Source organism: Lagopus muta, chromosome 2 (assembly GCF_023343835.1).
Source record: "Lagopus muta isolate bLagMut1 chromosome 2, bLagMut1 primary, whole genome shotgun sequence".
Classification (NCBI taxonomy): Eukaryota; Metazoa; Chordata; class Aves; order Galliformes; family Phasianidae; genus Lagopus; species Lagopus muta.
In genome coordinates, this window is record NC_064434.1 from 90903562 (window position 1) to 90921215 (window position 17654).

The 17654-nt window shown below is 42.7% G+C and overlaps 1 protein-coding gene across 1 annotated transcript in view; it reads left to right on the forward strand.

Moving 5' to 3' along the window:
• Nucleotides 1-17654, forward strand: part of TGFB2 (transforming growth factor beta 2) — a 62564-nt gene continuing 44910 nt past the window's right edge. The window contains exon 1 of the mRNA XM_048937018.1: nt 1-552. Coding sequence (XP_048792975.1) covers nt 210-552 — 343 coding nt within the window. The 5' untranslated portion in view covers nt 1-209. The remainder of the gene's footprint in view (nt 553-17654) is intronic.

Genomic DNA, 17654 nt, shown 5'->3' on the forward strand with positions numbered 1-17654 from the left:
TCCACTGGCGATTCCCGTGCGTTTGTGGATTGCAAGCCGTCCTTGCAGTCCGGTTGTTCACTGCATTTTGTCTGCAGATCCTCCCTTTGTTTGCACACATCCCCCTGTTATTTTTTAGTATTAAACCCCCCCATCCCCCCACCCCCATCGTTGTCGTTCGTGGTTAAAGTCACTCTTTTTTCGGGGGGCGCTGTATTTAAGCACTTAAGATGCACTGCTATCTCCTGAGCGTGTTCCTCACCCTGGATCTGGCCGCCGTGGCTCTCAGCCTGTCTACCTGCAGCACCCTCGACATGGATCAGTTCATGCGCAAGAGGATCGAGGCGATCCGGGGGCAGATCCTGAGCAAGCTGAAGCTCACCAGCCCCCCGGACGAGTACCCCGAGCCCGAGGAGGTGCCCCCGGAGGTCATCTCCATCTACAACAGCACCAGGGACCTGCTGCAGGAGAAAGCCAACCACAGAGCCGCCACTTGCGAGAGGGAGCGGAGCGACGAGGAGTACTACGCCAAAGAAGTTTACAAAATAGACATGCAGCCTTTTTACCCCGAAAGTAAGTGCTCTGCGGACGTGATTTCGCTTGGCGGTGCCCACCAGCCCCGTACATCGCAACCCCTCCCTCTTTGCTCCTTTTGCTCTCAGTATCCCATCTGGTTGCTTATAGGACTTCCTTTAGATGGGGGGAATGAATATGTTGAATGGGGGGGACTCGGTTGCCCCCCAGCTTCGGATCCCTGCTGGGATGTGGTCCCCAGGGGTGCCCGCGCAGCCGCTCCGCTGCCCCGGGTGCAGCCTCTGAGAGGAGCCAACATCTTTCCGCTGCCGTTGTTTCCCTTGGAGTGTCTGAGTCGGGCAAGTTTCCATCTCTCCAGAACTGAAAAGAAAAGGAGGTCATGAAAAGAAAGAAAAAAAATAATACAACAAACCCACAACAAAACCCGCAGCATTCCCTCCTGGGTTCCCTTCACCCCTCCAGCACTCTGTCCCATGGGTTGGTGCTCAGCGAGCTCAGGCTTCCCCCTCTGTCCCTCCCCGTCTGCCCGCTCGGTGCATGGGCGCTTTCATTTCAGGTAGAGGAAAAGTTTTCCCTTCTGGGTAGCCTGGCTGCTTGGAACCTGTCTCAGCCCGTCTGCCTTCTCGCTGCTATTAAGCACTCTGGCGATCCGTGCCACGTTTTGTGCAGTGAAAGGGTACAAACGCACTGTGCTGACCGGATCCACCGAGCGCGACTAAGAATCGCAACGACGCGCCTTTTTGTTTGGGTTGTGAGGTTTAAGCGAAAAGGGAGAAAAAAAGAATTAAAAAAAAAAAAAAAAAGGGAAAAACACCGCACTCCCTTAAAAGAATCTCGATCATCATCGTGCCGAGGAAAGTGAAATACCAGAAGCAGAAAGTAACTCCTCCGCTCGCGTACCCAGAGCCGCATCCCCACTATTTCGCCTCTCTCCCTTCCCTCTGTCTCCCCTCCCACCACTGGACGCCCCATCTCCTCACCGGCTGGGTCGGCAAAGCACATCCCTCCGGCTCACACAGATAATGCAGCCATCTTGGTAACTTTATCCTAGAGTTTCTAATTGCGTTTTCTCTTATTTATTTTTAGTTGAGCGAGTTGTAGCTTTGAGGCTTGCTCTGTCTTGCATGTGATCGTCCCAGGATGGCAGCCAAGGCATCCGAGCCCCGCGCTGGGCGCAGCTGCCTCCCTTTGTTGTTAAATGACAGCATCAGGTACGGGACACCCTGGCAGTCAGGGATGTTTTAGTATTGTACTTACGGCACCATCCCTAATAGCCATGATAAATACACTCCACCCCTGTTACCCAGAGGAAAGAAATACTTTTTTTCTTTTTTTTTTCTTTTTTTTTTTAAAAAAAAAAAAAAAGAAAGAAATATACATTTGGAGCCAAGAGGCTATGAGCAAAGAGGTTCAGTGTAATTTGCAGTAATAGCAACTAAGTCAGTGTTCAGATCAGTGGGGCTTTGGTGACTTTTGTTGAAAGCCAGCACTTCTGTTTTGGCACCTCCTGGGTCGTATCCTGAGTGGAGCAATGGGCACCTATGGGCAGGGCTAGAATGGCTGAGAGCCAAATGAGGGACAGCGTCTGGAGGTGAAATGCCTCTGTCCTTACCATGTTCCATATGTCTCCTGCTGTGAGGAGATTCCCAAAGACCAATGGTCCAGAAAGTGCAGTTACCTGCGCTGTGCCTCTTGAGTGGTGTGGCAAAAGAGGATCTAATTATAAAGCCTTGTCAGAGGCCAGGTTTGCACTGAAGGATCAATCCAGGCTTTGGACAAATAGAGGAGATTGCAGGTACCTACCAACAGAGTGCATCACAAGTTTGGGATCAGAGGGCCCCACAGCAGCAGATCCCGTCCTGCTGTGCGCGCTGCCGCGAACATCCCAGTAAGTAGGTTAACTGCTTTTCCACTGCTCTCTAGTTATACCAAATGGAGCAAACCTTTCCAAAAAAGACAGCGGGGATGAAATCGCCCCACCATATTTTAAAGGAAGAACTTGAAAGTGCAGATCCAAGGTGTCTCGGAGCAGATTTCTTTAACTCTGTGTTTTCTCCACGCCTGGGAGAGGCAGGAGGGAAAAGGAGGGTCGCACGCTGCCAGGAGGGAGGCATGGGAAAGATCAGCGGTTCAGTCCCTGCCGCGAGCCGTGAGCACTCGGCAACCGCCTGCGACCCAAGTATTACAAATATGCTCTAATTATACTCGTAGTTGGCCGTATATCACTGCAGATCGCTGATAGGTCTTTGTGGGGCATTTTATAAAGTTCAGACTAAATATTTTTAGCAATGAGGAGATTTAAAAGGAAAACTATAAGAGATATTGTATATACCCTAAGGCATATTTTGTCTTAAATATTATCCTTGGCCAACTGTACTGTATAAATACAGTAAATATGAATAGAACTGGCGAGGTGCCAATCTCCTGGGATGAATTTTAGTCAAGAAGGTATTTATGGGATATAAATAATACTGTGTCAACATTTAAAGAAGGGATCTGATTAGTTTTGAATTTATTCATATTAATCTTTTCACATGCTGTTAGTTTAAGGCTCAAAGTAAAGTTATGCTAAGGTTTACCGATAGTTTGCACTGAGGAAGTAAGGGGGCATCTGGCATCTCACTTGACAGTCCACTTGAGGTTAAAGACACATCCAGTGTGGAAATACATGTGGAAATTCAGCGAGCGGGGGACTGCCGGACCCAAAACCAACAGATGTGAAAAGCAGCGGCGGAAAAAATACTACAAAGAGGTTTTGAAAAACCCGAAGGCTTTTGTTTGTGAAGCATGCCTGCGTGTGTTGTGCTTGCGGCAGCGTGGGTTAGCTGCTGGGAGCTTAACTCCCTCCCAAGTGCAGTTGGCAGCCAGAGATTGAGTCGTGTCAGAGGTTTGTTGTTTATCAGTTCCTCGTGAATGATCCAGGCCATTGATTCAACCTAGTTATTATTGATCTGAGGCTGAGTGATAATCATCACTGCACTGATAATAAACAGAGATCGAATGCCAGCACAGCAAGCTATAATGCTAATGCACAGCTGGGGTACTCAAACAAAATAGGCATCATGTGCATGCAAGGGATGGGCCTGATTCTGTTATCTCTATTCATAGCAGTTCTTACTGCAGACAGTGAGTTGATCAGTACTGATAGCTGAAGGCTTTACAAGGCAGATTATGGGTTCTTCTGCATCCTGGGAGATGGCTCAAGTAGCCCAAGAAATCACAGTCCTTCTTGGCCTGATTCTGATGTCATGCGGATTTTGGGGTGCCTCTCCATGTTCTTGCCTGAGCTTGGTGGTGGGCTTGGGAGTTGGACTCAGCAGGGACCCACAAGGATCATCAACTTGGGATAGTCTATGATTCTGTGATTTCTGGGAGCTCTGTGCCATAAATATCACTTTACGCAGTCTGTCATTCTGATGAGCCATTCACTTAATGAAAGCCAACATTATGAACTGCCTGTGCACAATGCCATGCTTCTACTTTGTCAACAAGGACTCGATTTACCAGCAATTACACCTATGTGGGCTCCTTTTCTTCAGGGCACCGGGGCTGCTGTGCTCTGGCCTCCTGGCACTGCCAGCATCAGCTCCACGATGTGACCGGCCCCAGTCGTGCAGCTCATATGCGTGCACACAACAGAGATGTTGTTTTAGGATTTCCAATGTTGTTAACGATACGAAAGCAGCCCTGACAGGAACACCTGAGATTACAGCCTTCTAGCTGTGCTGATGTTACTACAGGGCTCTGCAGCAGCACTTTGGGGTACTGCCTCCTGTTCACCACAGAGAGGACTTGAAGCAATGGGAAAGCTTTCCCCAGGAGGGACGTGGGAGGAACAGCTCCTTGCTTATGAGCGGCACTTATTACAGGCCTCCTATGTGGGGATGTTAAAAACAGGAAATTGCAGATGGCTTTAAAAAGAGGCTGGGTTATTTTCTGGACAGTAGTCATCTACATGTTACAAGGGATAATAAAATAATGTGCTTTGGAGCGCTGACCGGGTGAAATCAGAGAAGCTCTCTTTAACTCCTGCTCATGTTGAGCAGCTGTGGGGTGCAGTGCATGTGGTCTGCTGCCTCCTGAACCATCCATTACTGCTGGGAGGTTGTAGTCTGGTGTAGTGAATCCTCCTTCACCATGGTTCTCCCAGAGAAGCCTACAGAAAAGCAAAAACCCATGTCCCAACTTGGGTTCCTACCACTGCAAGACAGAAACATAGGGCTATCTTCTGAAGCCAGTGTCATGGCCCTCTTTGGGTCTGTTTTAAAGAGATGTTTCCATTCTGCCATTTGTTGAGTGAAAGGTTAGCTGAGCATTACAGCCCCTGCTACGCCCAGCCCTTCAGGGGTATGAGAGTTTTGCCATCTCAGAGACCATGTCCTAGTCTTCTGCTAGTCCTAGTCCTCTAGTACTGAAGGAGGACAATGTCTGAAGATCTGCTGGGCCTTCCTGAGTCTAGAGCTGATCCTGCTGCCTGGTTTGCAGGGCTGGGAGGGAGCAGGTGGTTGTGCAGAGATAAGAGACCATCCTAATCTTCATCAGCTGTTGCTTTTGGCTTAATTTGACCTCAGCACACTGCTTCAGTTCAGTGGTAGTCTTTAATGTGATTGTATTATTTTGAAGTTGCTACTTTCAGAGTATTTTTGAGATTTTGATGTTCCTGCTTGTGTAATTACTGAGTAAGAAGATGAATGAGAGCTCCAGGCTGTTGACTTCAGTGAGCTTCTTCAGCAAGGTACTGAAACATGTGTAAATGGACTCATTAGCACTAAGATTATATGTGTGCCCAAATAGCTTTCTCAATTGGGACCTGGTTCATGGGATGTTTGCAGGGATGAGGAAAGCCAGACAGCTCAAATCCCTCTTGCTTCTTTTAAATCTGTTATTTGGGTATCAGAACCTGGCCAGAAGGAAATGTGGCGCAAGGTTGTGCCTATTGTGAAACCACTTGCTGCATGTTTTTGTTCAGGATCAGGCAGTTTTTAGCCTGAGAATGATATGTCCCCCAGGTATTGCTTATTGTAGTGCTATGCTGGGGATGTTTCATTTTGTTTGTTTAGATTAACATTTTTATTTGGATTCTTTGTTCAGTGGACTTTCCCATCCCACCTTCCACACCAGGCTGTTGTTTGTTTTCAGTCCATTCTCTCTGTGCTTAGCTGCAGCATTGCTATTGGTGGACTGCCTGCAGGGTCCATCCAGAGCAATTTGGTTCTTAATGCATCTCTCCTATGCATCTCCTCGCTGTCCTTGCTGAAATTTGCAGATTTGTCTGGGACGACAGGATGAGGAGTTGAAGAAACTTCACATGAAATGTTGCGTTTTACCTCCTTCCAGTGTGACCAGTTGTTTTTTATTCTCTATCAACAAAACAGACCCCCCCCAAGGTAGCTCTTACCCTGCTGTGTATGTTCCCCAGTACCTACCTTTGGTTTAGAGGAGGTGTGAGACTTTGCAGCCATCCCTGCAGCAGATTTGTGGCAGAGAGCATGGGGAATATTCAGGGTTTCATTTGGAAGATGAGAGAGATTTGCTGTGTTGTTTTTTTTTTTTTTTTTCCATATGTGATGCTCATTGATGTATTTAGTATCTTCCCAGTACAATTGAGCTATTTCCACTGAAATCTTAGGGCAGAAGCCTCTTTTAGTTTTTAGACAAGACCTTGCATGATGAGATGCTGGTAAGTGGGTGAGATTCTGACATACTACTGCAATGGAAACAGCTTATGAGTAATAGCCTGACTTCAGGTTATTATAAATAAACATACAGGTTACTTGAAGTGATAAATTGACCTTATAGCTGACCCTGTTTTGGGCTGGAGATTGGACTAGATGTCCTTTACAACTTGAATTAACCTATAATCCTCATAATAATAATTTTAAATGCAAGAAAAACAGTGTATGATGTTTCAAATTCCATAGGGTGGTCTAGAATCAACTATCACCGAGTTTCTAAAGATGTGCTTTGTTATGTGGAGCTTGCGTTTGTTCCTCTGCCTCACAGCTTCCTTGCACCAAAAAGTTCCTGTTCTTCTACCTTCTCCCCCTCATTTTTCTTTTGTTTCTCTTGTGTGAATGTTTCTTTCCAAATAACCCTCGTAAGTTGCATGTAAATAGAGTACTGTATTATATTTCAGCCAGAGCTGTAGCATCCTTTAGGCAAATGGAGGGGCAGAAAGGGAAATGTTGTGATGCTGACCCTTTGCTTTGTTTATTTGGCTCCTTCCCACCATATCTAACCCACACTGCACTGACAAATACCGCATCTGTCTTGACAGGCGCGTTCACAAATAGCCATTCATTCATAACTTGGAGCTGCTGCAAGGCTCCGTAGCGGTTGCTTAATCTGACAGTTGTGTGTTTAAACGGAGACTTTAAAGAAAAGGCTTTGCAAAATGACTGTCCATTCAGTCTGAGTTTGGGAAAACCAGGAGGGAGGTCTTGCGTGAAAGAGGATACTGTGCTTAAGTGTGTGTGTGTGTGTGCATGCGTGCACACACGCGCATGCATATATTTCAGAGTTTTGAAACATCTGGTGTTGCCAAAGCCCGAATTGGAATGTTCTGGGAAGGATAATTTAATTTTTAGCTTCTGGATTCATTTCAGTGATGGTAATTTCAACACTTCCTGGGGAGAGTCTATCAGTGGTTATGTGCATCAAATGCAGCAGTAAATCTGTCATTCTTTCCATTTCAGTTTTTCGGTCTTACAACTTCGTTATTTTTCCCTGTTTGGCTGGTGTTAGTATCCAGTGTTTTCCCTGGCTTCATTTCTTTTAAACCCCTGCCTTGAATTTTAAAAGGCGAGCTAAGCCTGCTGAAGTTCCTTCTCTTGTTTTTGTTTATGTGTAGCATTTGCGATTCAGCAGTGAGCTCAGCGGATGGTAACTTGTCTTTATCATAGTGATGATTGAAAGATAATAATCAGAACATGTTGGTTTTCATTCCCTGGGGGGGAAAAAAATAAATGAATATTCAGCAACCCCGTGAGTGGACATTGTACTAAGGAGAGTGAAGAACTAGCAGCCTGGACTCTTTGGAAGTGTCAGAGTACCTAACAATCCTGTACTTCAAGAGGGCTTCTGGGCAGTAATAATTACTAAAGTTGAGCCTGCCTTTGTGCATGCAGATGATCTCTAGTAACTCAGCCTGATCGAAGAGCAGCCCTTGCTCATAAAGGTGAGCCATGTCTGATAGAATGTATAAATTGACTTTCCAGGATGAGCACTAATGAAGCACTTTGAACTGCCCCAGTGAGTTTTAGGAAAGGACAACCCAAGCAGAACTTTCCATGTCCCAAGTCACATATAAACACGGTGCAGCAGATCGTTGGATGCATGGTGGGTTAAAATAATGTCAGAAGAAGCTGTCAGGGAAGATGTGATCAGAGTCCAATGCTTACCATAGCCTCTGGTAGGCTGCTTTTTCTTCGTCCACCGTTACTTGCTTCCAGGGCTGGGACGTGTTGGGAAAGCTGGGAGGTGTCACTGCTGCCCTGGGAATATAACAACAGAGAAGCAGCTTTTCCCTCTGCTTTGAACTTGTAGCAGTCACACTTCTAGGGTTTGATGCAGCAATCAGTCCAGTTGATTGGGTAGTATCACTCCATGAATACCTTGCAAGTAAAATTTATGGATACTGGGGTCAGATCCACTGACGTTTGACACCAGCGGTTTATTTATTTATCTGGGCAGTGCTTCCATTGAGGATATTTGCCCTTTGGGAAGGATAGACAGTATATTATATTCTCTAACATGATAGAACATTTTAGTCTGCCTGGAGATGTGCTGGATCTATACAAATCCTTCATGTTCTCATTCTCGCCCAATCTATGAGAGATCCAGCCCAGTTTTCTTGGCTGTTATAGCTGGCTCTGGGCTTCCCTGGCAGAGCAAGGGCTATATATATCTTGTGCCAATCACTGCTCTGTATCAGTTTTTTTTCTCTGATGCACACTTTGGAAGTGAAGTAGCCACATTTCAACATTGAGGTATGCTGAAAGATGCCTGTACAATTCATTTGTGGTGCTTGTTGCATGTTTACCTAATGTATAATGGCAGGCTATTGCAGCAGACAGTACACACATCTTTAGGTTTGCAAGCAAGGAACAAGTTCCAGCTTTCTTGAAAATAAATTTGCTGCTCTGATCTGGTGGAGTGATAGGAACTGAGAGGCTCCCTGCCAGGGTATACAGTTTGGAAAGGAAGGGAGCTAAGTAAGCATCTTTGTCCCACTTAGGATGGACTTGAGCAGATTGTTGGGGGTCTCTCCCTCTCTTACTCTGGATTCTTTATCCTGGTTTATCTTTGTCCTTGATGCTAGGAGCCATGTATTTCGAAACTTCACCTCCCTCTTGCTAATCAGGGAAGAAAAGAACCCCAAAAGCATCTAGAAAAAGAGATCTTTATAAAGGTGGCCAGAGGCTGAGTTACAACACTATCATGTGTCTGAAGGAACTTGCCTCCTTCCAAGTTGGAGTCCCATTATTTACCCACTTTACTGGGAGACTTAATTTTCTCTGGCTGAAAGTGTATTTGTTGAGGTAGAGTTTGGAAAGAAATCTGCCTAATGCAAGCCTGCCACAAGGCCAGCTATACATGTGATACAGCCAAACCTTTCCATTCTTCTGCCTTTTGAGAGTATGTTCCCCAGATTAAGGGCTGTGGTCCAAAGCCTGCTGAAAACACTGGAAGTCTTTCCATTGACTGCAAAAGCCTTTGGATCAAACATTAAGTACTGTTCTTTTGTTTCAGAGAACAGCCACATCTTCAAAATATATTGGGACGTGTTACTCGAATGTGGTACTTTCCCTTTTATTGAGTTGCCGCCAGAGATGTTCTTCTGTGTAAGGCTTTTTTGCAAAAAAAAACAAAAAAAAAAACAAAAAAAAAACCCCCAAAAAACTTTAAAAGCAAACACCGTAGTAGCTTATTGATAGAAGCATTTGATGGCAGATGTCGTCTGGGAACAGCATATGGCAGCAACATGGCAAGAGTTGCAGAAAAGGAGGCATGAGTTCATGTTGTGTACTTTTTAGGTATTCCACACTTCCCCCTATCTAAAATAAATGGTCATGTGACTGCATAGGTCTCGGCAAATAAACACACCATAATCTATCTCTATCATCTTCCCCACAGTGAGTTTTTGTCTTAAAGTTCATCACTCTGCATCCACAAGCTTCTTAGAAACAAGGATAAAATCAGACGTTGGCACACAGACTCTCAAGGCTGTGAATAAAAATGTGGCAAATCCCTGAGCAGTGGACTGTGAAGAAAGGTCAGGCCTAAGCCAATGAGGTGTTTTAATGTTATCAATAAAATCCTGAAAGTCAATTCTGAATGGAGCCAGAGCCATGAAAGCAACTCCTAAAAGTCAGTTTACTGCATGATAAATGCTAAGTTTACAGGCTGGAAAGCCAGGTAGTGCAGGAATGAGAACTGTGCTGGTAGCATGAAAGTGCATGTGGTTTTCTGTAAAGCTCCTCTGAGTAGATATGTCACAAAGTGTCTTCCGAAATAATGAGTTAACTTCTGAGGTACTTTTTTTTTTTCTTTTTTTTTTTCTTCTTTTTTTTTTTTTTTTTTTTTTTTTTTCCGTGGATGAAAGGTTGGAACAATTTAATTTTGAGTTGGTAGAGCCACTCCAGATTTTTTCCTTGTGTTGTTGAAGTTGGAATCTGTGCAGTGATTGTTTAGGCAAGCAGAACCGTCATTGTGGCTGGGGTTTTAAGAAGCACCTAAAGGAGCTAGGAATTTCACTCCTGCTTGTTACTTTCAGGATCCCAGCCTTTTACTCACATAAAGCCTGAGTCAGGTAAATCTGCTTTGCTGATTAGAAATGTCCAGGGTTCTATTTTATATCATGTTTTTGTTAACAACAACGTATTTTTCAAAGCTGGGGAGACTTATCAGCCTCTACAGGTCTCAAAAAGTAAAAAAGAGGCAAGAGAGAAAAATTTTATTTTATCAGAGAAAATCATCTCTGTTGTAGCACTTACTTTGTCATATTGAACAGAATTGAATCCTGAGCAATTTGAAGTGCAATATGAAACCAAAGGTCTTGATTCTTATTTAATCTAAGGGAATATTACAGTGTCACAGGGTGTGAAGTGCCTTAATGTAATGACAACCAGAGCTGCAAGCAGGCTTCTGAGTGAACCTTGATGTTACTTCTCAGCTGAAGTAGATATTCATTTCAGCAGGTAGGCTGTCAATTGTTGCCAATGACCAATACTACACTGTGCTTTTGGAAGGCTCAAGCTCGTGATGCTCTATGTCTTGAGTCACTGTAGAATGGGCACTGACTGGAAGCCGTCATTATGATCTTCTGACCTCCCTATGTACATTTTCCAGGCCATAGAATTTCCCTGAATTCATTTGATAAATTGTTCCAGCAACTAATTATATACATTTGAAACAAGCATCTTGGTGAATTAAATTTGTTGAGCATCAAGTTCTAACCTTTGACCCAGTGTAAACCTTCACTCGCTGTTTGGAAGACCGTTGTCAAATTTGTGTCCAGTTCTGCAAGAGAAAGAAGTTTGGCAGATGGATGATGATCCCATTTCAGGGACCATGAAATGGGGCTGCCAGGAGCTCAGTGCAAGCTGCTTTACCCAGCTTTGTGTGAGTTTCAGATCCATAGACTTTGACTGGGCCAGTTTTTAAGATTAACGTACTGTGCTCCCTGAGGCACGTTGTAGTCCTTTTGTAGCTGTTTTTGCAACTCTCATCTGAAACCCCTCTGCTTTATTTACGCACTGGTGGGACTGTGGAAAGTTTAAAGCAGTTCTACAGACTGTGCTGTTATCAAACACGTGCATATTACAGTCTCTCTGCTCTTATTCATGATTCTACAGTTTATACAGCTAATTTCAGCAGAAACTTTGCTAGAAGCTCTACTAAGAGAGCTAAAATTCATATTTGACTAACTACCAACCAGGGCGTTCACCTCCCCAGGTCTTTTTCAGAGGTGTTGAATCTCAGGATGGAATCCCATACTCTGTAAATAATCTCAGTCCTCTTTTCCCAGGGTTGTGTTTTTATATCAGTCCTGCTGACATATGTATTTTGGTGTCTGTGCATACCAAGCAATCTAAGTCACTCGTATTTGTGATGCGACATCCTCAGTATTTGTCACATCTCTATAATTATTTCATCTACAATTGGTTAATAGTGGCTTTGTTTCCTTCCAGGTCACTGATAAAAATATTACATAACAGAGTACTGTAAAATGAGCCTTATGGGACCTTGTTAGAAGCCTGTCTTTCAATAGTGGTTTCCTGTCTACCGTTATATTTTGAGTCTCATAAAAAAGCAAAGCTTTGGTTCCTTTACTGTGTGGCCATGTTGATGTCCTGCTGTTCCTGATTCTTAATGAAATCATTATGTAACACCAGCTTAAATGTCTTACAGCTACACAAGTATATTATATTCAAACAGTTGTTTTATCAACAGGACTACTGGCCCTGCTTACTAAGATCCTGGATCAATGGGCTCTGTTTTCATGTTTGTACTCCCTTAACTCCTATGAGTTGATTCTCATTCCTGCATTTTGCATCTTTAGTCTGTGATCGATATAAGGCTGACTGTATATGTGAGGTAGCATGAGTTACTCTGTCTGGACAACATATATTAGCTAGCAAATGTGTTCCTTAATTATAATCCTGAAGATACTGTCCAGTGTTTGGGATCTGCTGAAAGCCAAACACTTGGCACTGAATTAGATAGCTCCTGGGACAGCTCTTTACATAGTCTTGGTACAAGTTACCTTGTCTAGCTTGTTTCACAATGTCTGATTGTATTAACTGTTGTTTTGGGACTTTTTGAATTGCTGCTGGAACAGAAAAAATCAGGGCTGCCTGGCTTTTTTATTTACAGAAATGTATTTCTTATTTCTGTTCTGTTAACTTTAAGAGGTTTTTGTCTTGTATTGGATGAGTGCCACATCATTAAATGTTATCTTTAAGTTTCTCGGCCATGAAACTCTTATGCCTGCTTGATTTTCTCATTTGCTATCTGCAGTTCTTATTTTTTGATGTTGTTATTTTCTGTTCTCATCAGCTATGACTTTTACTTGTAATATATTGTTGTTTTTTAATTTTATTTTCTTACAGTTGCAGTCAGGGTCTGTCAAAGACAGTTTTCTGTCTCAAGAGGTCTTATTTGTTAATGATGGGCCTGCACAGGATACTAAATATTTGTTCATAATCCTTTCCACTTTTCTCTGTAAATACTTCTGTCCAATTGTTGCATCTCATAATTGTGTTGTATCAATCTTTGTATGACTGTGTCCTTCATAATACTAAACCTGAATGCATGCAAAGCAGTGACTTTGTGATTTTGCACTGAAGATAAGATACCATGACTAGTTTTACCCAAGCTGTGAATCTTTCGAGTCATATCTGGGTAAGCAAATGATCTCAAAGTAAACTGGCATTTAATCAGTATCCTTGAAGGTGCTTAGTTTGCTGAAGCATGGTAATGTTGCGATGTTAGGCCTTTTGGGGGCCAGGCTTCCTGAGCAGTGCTCAAGGAAGGCCAGATACCTAAAATAAGAGGTACTTAGAAAGCAGCTGATCAGAGAATAGGATCTCATCGAGAAAGAGATATAAAGGCTCAACCTAACTAAGTTGATTTCTTCTTGCTACTGGGAGAGGTGTAGCTCCTAACTCTGGAATGGGGAGTAGGTGGAGATAATCTATGCAGTGTTCAGTCAGCAGCTCTCAAAGGATGGTTGTGAGGTTGCAAGAAGCAGTGTGGAAAATAAACGATGTTTTGGTCTTTCTTTTCCACATTCAGTAACGCAAGGTAGTGACTCTGTGTTGCAGAGAATTGGAGAGCTATATAGTTATCCAAGTCCTTAGTCTACAAAGAATGTGTTAAACATGCTGTAGATGGCAGGATGGATCATAATTCATCCTAGTTTTTAGGAATTAATTAAAAAAAAGTCATCAAAACTAGGAATGCTTGTTCTTAAACAGTAGAGTTGTTGCTCTCTTTAAGTCTTTCCTCTTAAAGCTAAACTGGATTCAATTTTATCTTCAGGGAGTTGTCTAATTTGGACAAGTTACTCTGTAAAAGAGAATAATCAGCTTTTCAAAATTAATCTTCTGTTTGACAGCCAGGATTCTGTACCTTGATTTGGAGCCAGTTATTCATGACGCTCTTCAGATATGCTCCTTCAAGCTGTGTGGTACTGTTTGTTCTATAGTACTCAAGCCCTCTCTATTGAGCTCCATAGTAGTTTCAGGCCTCAGCAAGCATCTGCACAATCCATGAAGCATTTAAGGGATCTGCCTAGGCCAGGCTGGGTGGAAAGCAGAGGAAGGAGATGAAAGCTAAGCAGGCAGGTGTGTGCTTCCTGTGCCCTGGCAGCTTGGGGCAGTAAGTTCTCCAAGAGGGAGAGCTCTCCCAAGCAGAGGATCACCTTCTCCATGCTTTTCCATTCCTGATTTACACTAGAGCAGAGTGCAAATAATTTTAATTGCAATTACTATTCTAAAACAAGAGATTTTGCATGATTTTAGTGTGGTTAAAAATGTTTACTTCCCTCTGTCTCTAACATTCATCTGTTACCCACTGTCTTTGTCTTAATCATTTAAAGATGCTTTGAGTCTGTGAATCTTGACTTATCCACAATGCACAAAAAAAGTCACTTTCTTTTTCTTTTCCTTTCCATTACACTTCTTGTATAATTTTTTTTCTTTTTTTTTTTTTTTTTTTTTTTTTTTGCTCCCCGGAGTGCAAGAGTTGGACAATCCAACCTGCTTTTCTTGAAAATGACTTGCTTTCATTTCCTCCTCCAGCCAGGGAATAGTTTGGAAACTCAGTTCTCTGGACCCTTGGCTGAACAGGAGGCAGCCAGCTGCATGGGCTGCCAAGGGAACAGGAGCGCTTCCTGGCAGAGGTGGGGCCAGAGGAGCCCTGCCTGTGCCGTGGGACTCGCTTTCATCTCCTGCACTCAGCAAGGCAGCACTGAAATCTCCTGACCACAGTTTTGTTTTCCAGTTAGAATAGCTGAGCGCTGAGGCCCACTCTTTTTTATTAATATTTTTAATTTAAAAACAAAAACAAACAAAAAAAAACCCTACTTTCTCTTAGAAGTAATAATAGATGAAAAAAATACTAGTCTGTCCTGGACAATCCAGAGTGAATTTCTATGGGTGTGATCTTGAACAAGGGAGGATGGGCACTCCCATCTACCTGGCAACCATCACTATCACCTTCAATGAATCCTCTCATTGTGTAATCATGCACATTCAATTCTTGTGTTACAAATGGGATCCAGGTCTGTGCTTTACCCATTTTTAAAGTTCTGGGGACATTTGGATTTGTGGGTTTGGTTTTGGAGCGCTGAGCTGTGCAGAATATCTGAGCCCTTTTGCTGAGGTGAAGTGCTGGGCAGAGGAGTGCTTCAGCACTGTAGTTGTATTTAGTGACTTGCAGACAGGTTGCTGTCAGCAACACAGCAAATCCTTTATTTAATGGGATGTTCTTTGAAATGAAATTTTGCAGGTTTCCTGGTAAAACTCAATTAAACTCAATTCCTTGTTCTGCACTTTTGAAATCTTTAACAGAAGTGCACAAGTGAGAAGAGTTCTCTTCTAAGCCTTCAAGATGCCTGAAAGCATCTGTCCTCTTTCATGGTTTCATCACAAATATGATATAGAAGAGGTCCTGGTGTGAAAATAACTTCTGTGCATAATGTTTTCTGTTATTTGCCTCCAGGTCTGACTGACATAACTACATCTTTCAGCATTCTCTGAGTAAAGTCAGCAAATGATGAGAGGCTCCTCTGAAGAACTGATTGTTTCACTAGCATCAATAGCATGGGAATTCTTCCCAAAGCATAAAACCTTGTTATCATAAGAAAGCAGGGAGGGAGATAGAATTTCTTTGATACATGGAAGTGTCTTTGTTTGCCTGTTATTATGAAATTCTAGATAGGGTGAGCTGGGCTTTACACACTTCCAAACTGGGTTGATACAATTCATGCTAGTCAGGTTGGGCTCTGAAATTGCCTATGGCTGACTTCCTCAGAAAAAGGCCAAATCACCCAGAGCAAATACATGAGATTTGTGCTGTGCAAAAAACATTTTCTCCATCGGAGTCGTTCTGTTAAGAATTCTTTTTTTCTGACTGGAAGTTGGAATGTCTGGGATCCTCCTGTTGTAGAGACTTGGCTAGCCTAAAGTAAACATAAGAATGCCTATCTTACCTTCAGTATTACAAAGCAGTGATATTGTTTTTGGGTATTGACAGCTGAGCAGGTAGGCACAAGCACTCTTAGTTCAATGGAATTGGCAGCTGCTAGGTCATTAGTAATCTTCTCATCACATTTGACAAGGAATTTAGACTTTTATTGATGTCACCAAAGAAAAAAAAATGATGTGAAAGGAGTCTTGTTTTTCTGTGCTGGAAAAGTGGAAAAAAGAAAGAACTTCACTCTGGATATTCTTTTTATTTTTTCCCTTCTTATTGAGAGGTGCTAAGTAAAACATCCATGGGTAGGAGCAATCCAGCTGGGGCAGCTGTAGCTACCCACGTTTGATGAGTCAGGGCTCTCCAGAGCTCCTGTGACAGAGATCCTTTTCTTTGCTCCCATTCTGGTCCTATGAGTGCCTCAGCCAACTTTCACCCCATACTGCAGCTGCTGACAGAAAGGTTTTCTGATGTGTGGAGCCAAGGGCCAGCCACAATTTGTCCATGTATTTACAGGGATCATTTCACTCCTGTGGAAGCACAGCCAAATATTTCTTGATAGAAACATTCTGCATCCATCTAACAACACTGTCCAATTGAGGCAAAGTGAAGAATGCTGCAATATTCGTGTTACAGTTGCTCAAGCTCCAGTGAGAGACCAGGAGCCTGTTGTGAGAGGTGCTATTGGTCTCACTGAACTTCTATCAGCCCTATAAACCTTTCTGTCTGAACTGAAAGTTGGATAAGAGTGTCCCTTGGTTTAATCAGTTATAACACAAAGATCATGTGTCCTTAGAAACCAAGACTTTAATATGAGTTTAAATATGTCTTTGTGGGATAGTGTTTATCCTCTCATGGCTTCACTAGTCCAGCATCCTTATCTAGGAAGTGATCGTACGTGAGAAGTGGAGAAACTTCTTTGTGTCATTCAATACTACTGGTGTTTTTTTGTTTGTTTGATTGGTTTGTTCTTTTACTTTTTTTGAGGGCAGTCATTAATCATGACCTCCAGTAACTTATTTCTCATCAGAAGCATGGTGAGTCTGAAAAGAGAAATTAGAGTCAAGAGGATATTTTCCCAGAAGATTACAACAGTTGTACTGGAGGTCAAACTTTTGGCTTCAGCTATTGGCCTGTTTCACTTTAAACTTGAAATGTACATCAGCAAAAGCAGCAAGTTCAAAGTTTAGGATGAAATAAAGCCAAAGACTAAGAAAAAAGCATATCATAGTAATTTTACTGAAACTTCACCATCACTCTTCGCACTTAATATAATTCTTCTTTAACAAGCTAACCCAAGATAATGAATCACCAGTGGAGGAAAGCAGTGAGCAATGTAGCATCTTAGATTGGGAAACTGAAAACTAGGGGATGGAGTATTAGTCATCATTATATATGGTGTTGTTTTAAGCATGAACTTAACATTAATACCACAGAGATTTTACTCTTTATATTTTCATTATTACACATTTCATATATCCTGGTATAAATTATTTTAACACATGGCTTATCTCCTTATCTTAAGGAGCTGTTACAGTTTATTAGCTAGCCAGTTGCGGGATAGTCGCAGCAGACTTCTGAGTAGATTACGCAGGAATGTTAAATGTTTAAATTTGTCTTTATGTTTTTATTTAGTAGCATGTACAAGTCATTTCCACAGAAAGAGTTTGGTAAGCCTCTCTCCACATGGGCTGTCATGGGAGTTTTCTGTGCCTGACGGCTTCACCTCCATGTTTTTTCCTTGCTGCACATGGGGCCAGTTTCTATTGATTTTAGTAGAGTTGATGTACTGATCTTTATGCTCTGGGACCTGACCTAATGACATATATTCCTGAATTATTTTGCATAAATATATCTGATGTGTCTAGGTATCAGTGGATGCATTCATAAAGTTTGTTCAGAGATGCAAGCTCTTTGCTAGCAGCCTGTTGTCACACAAG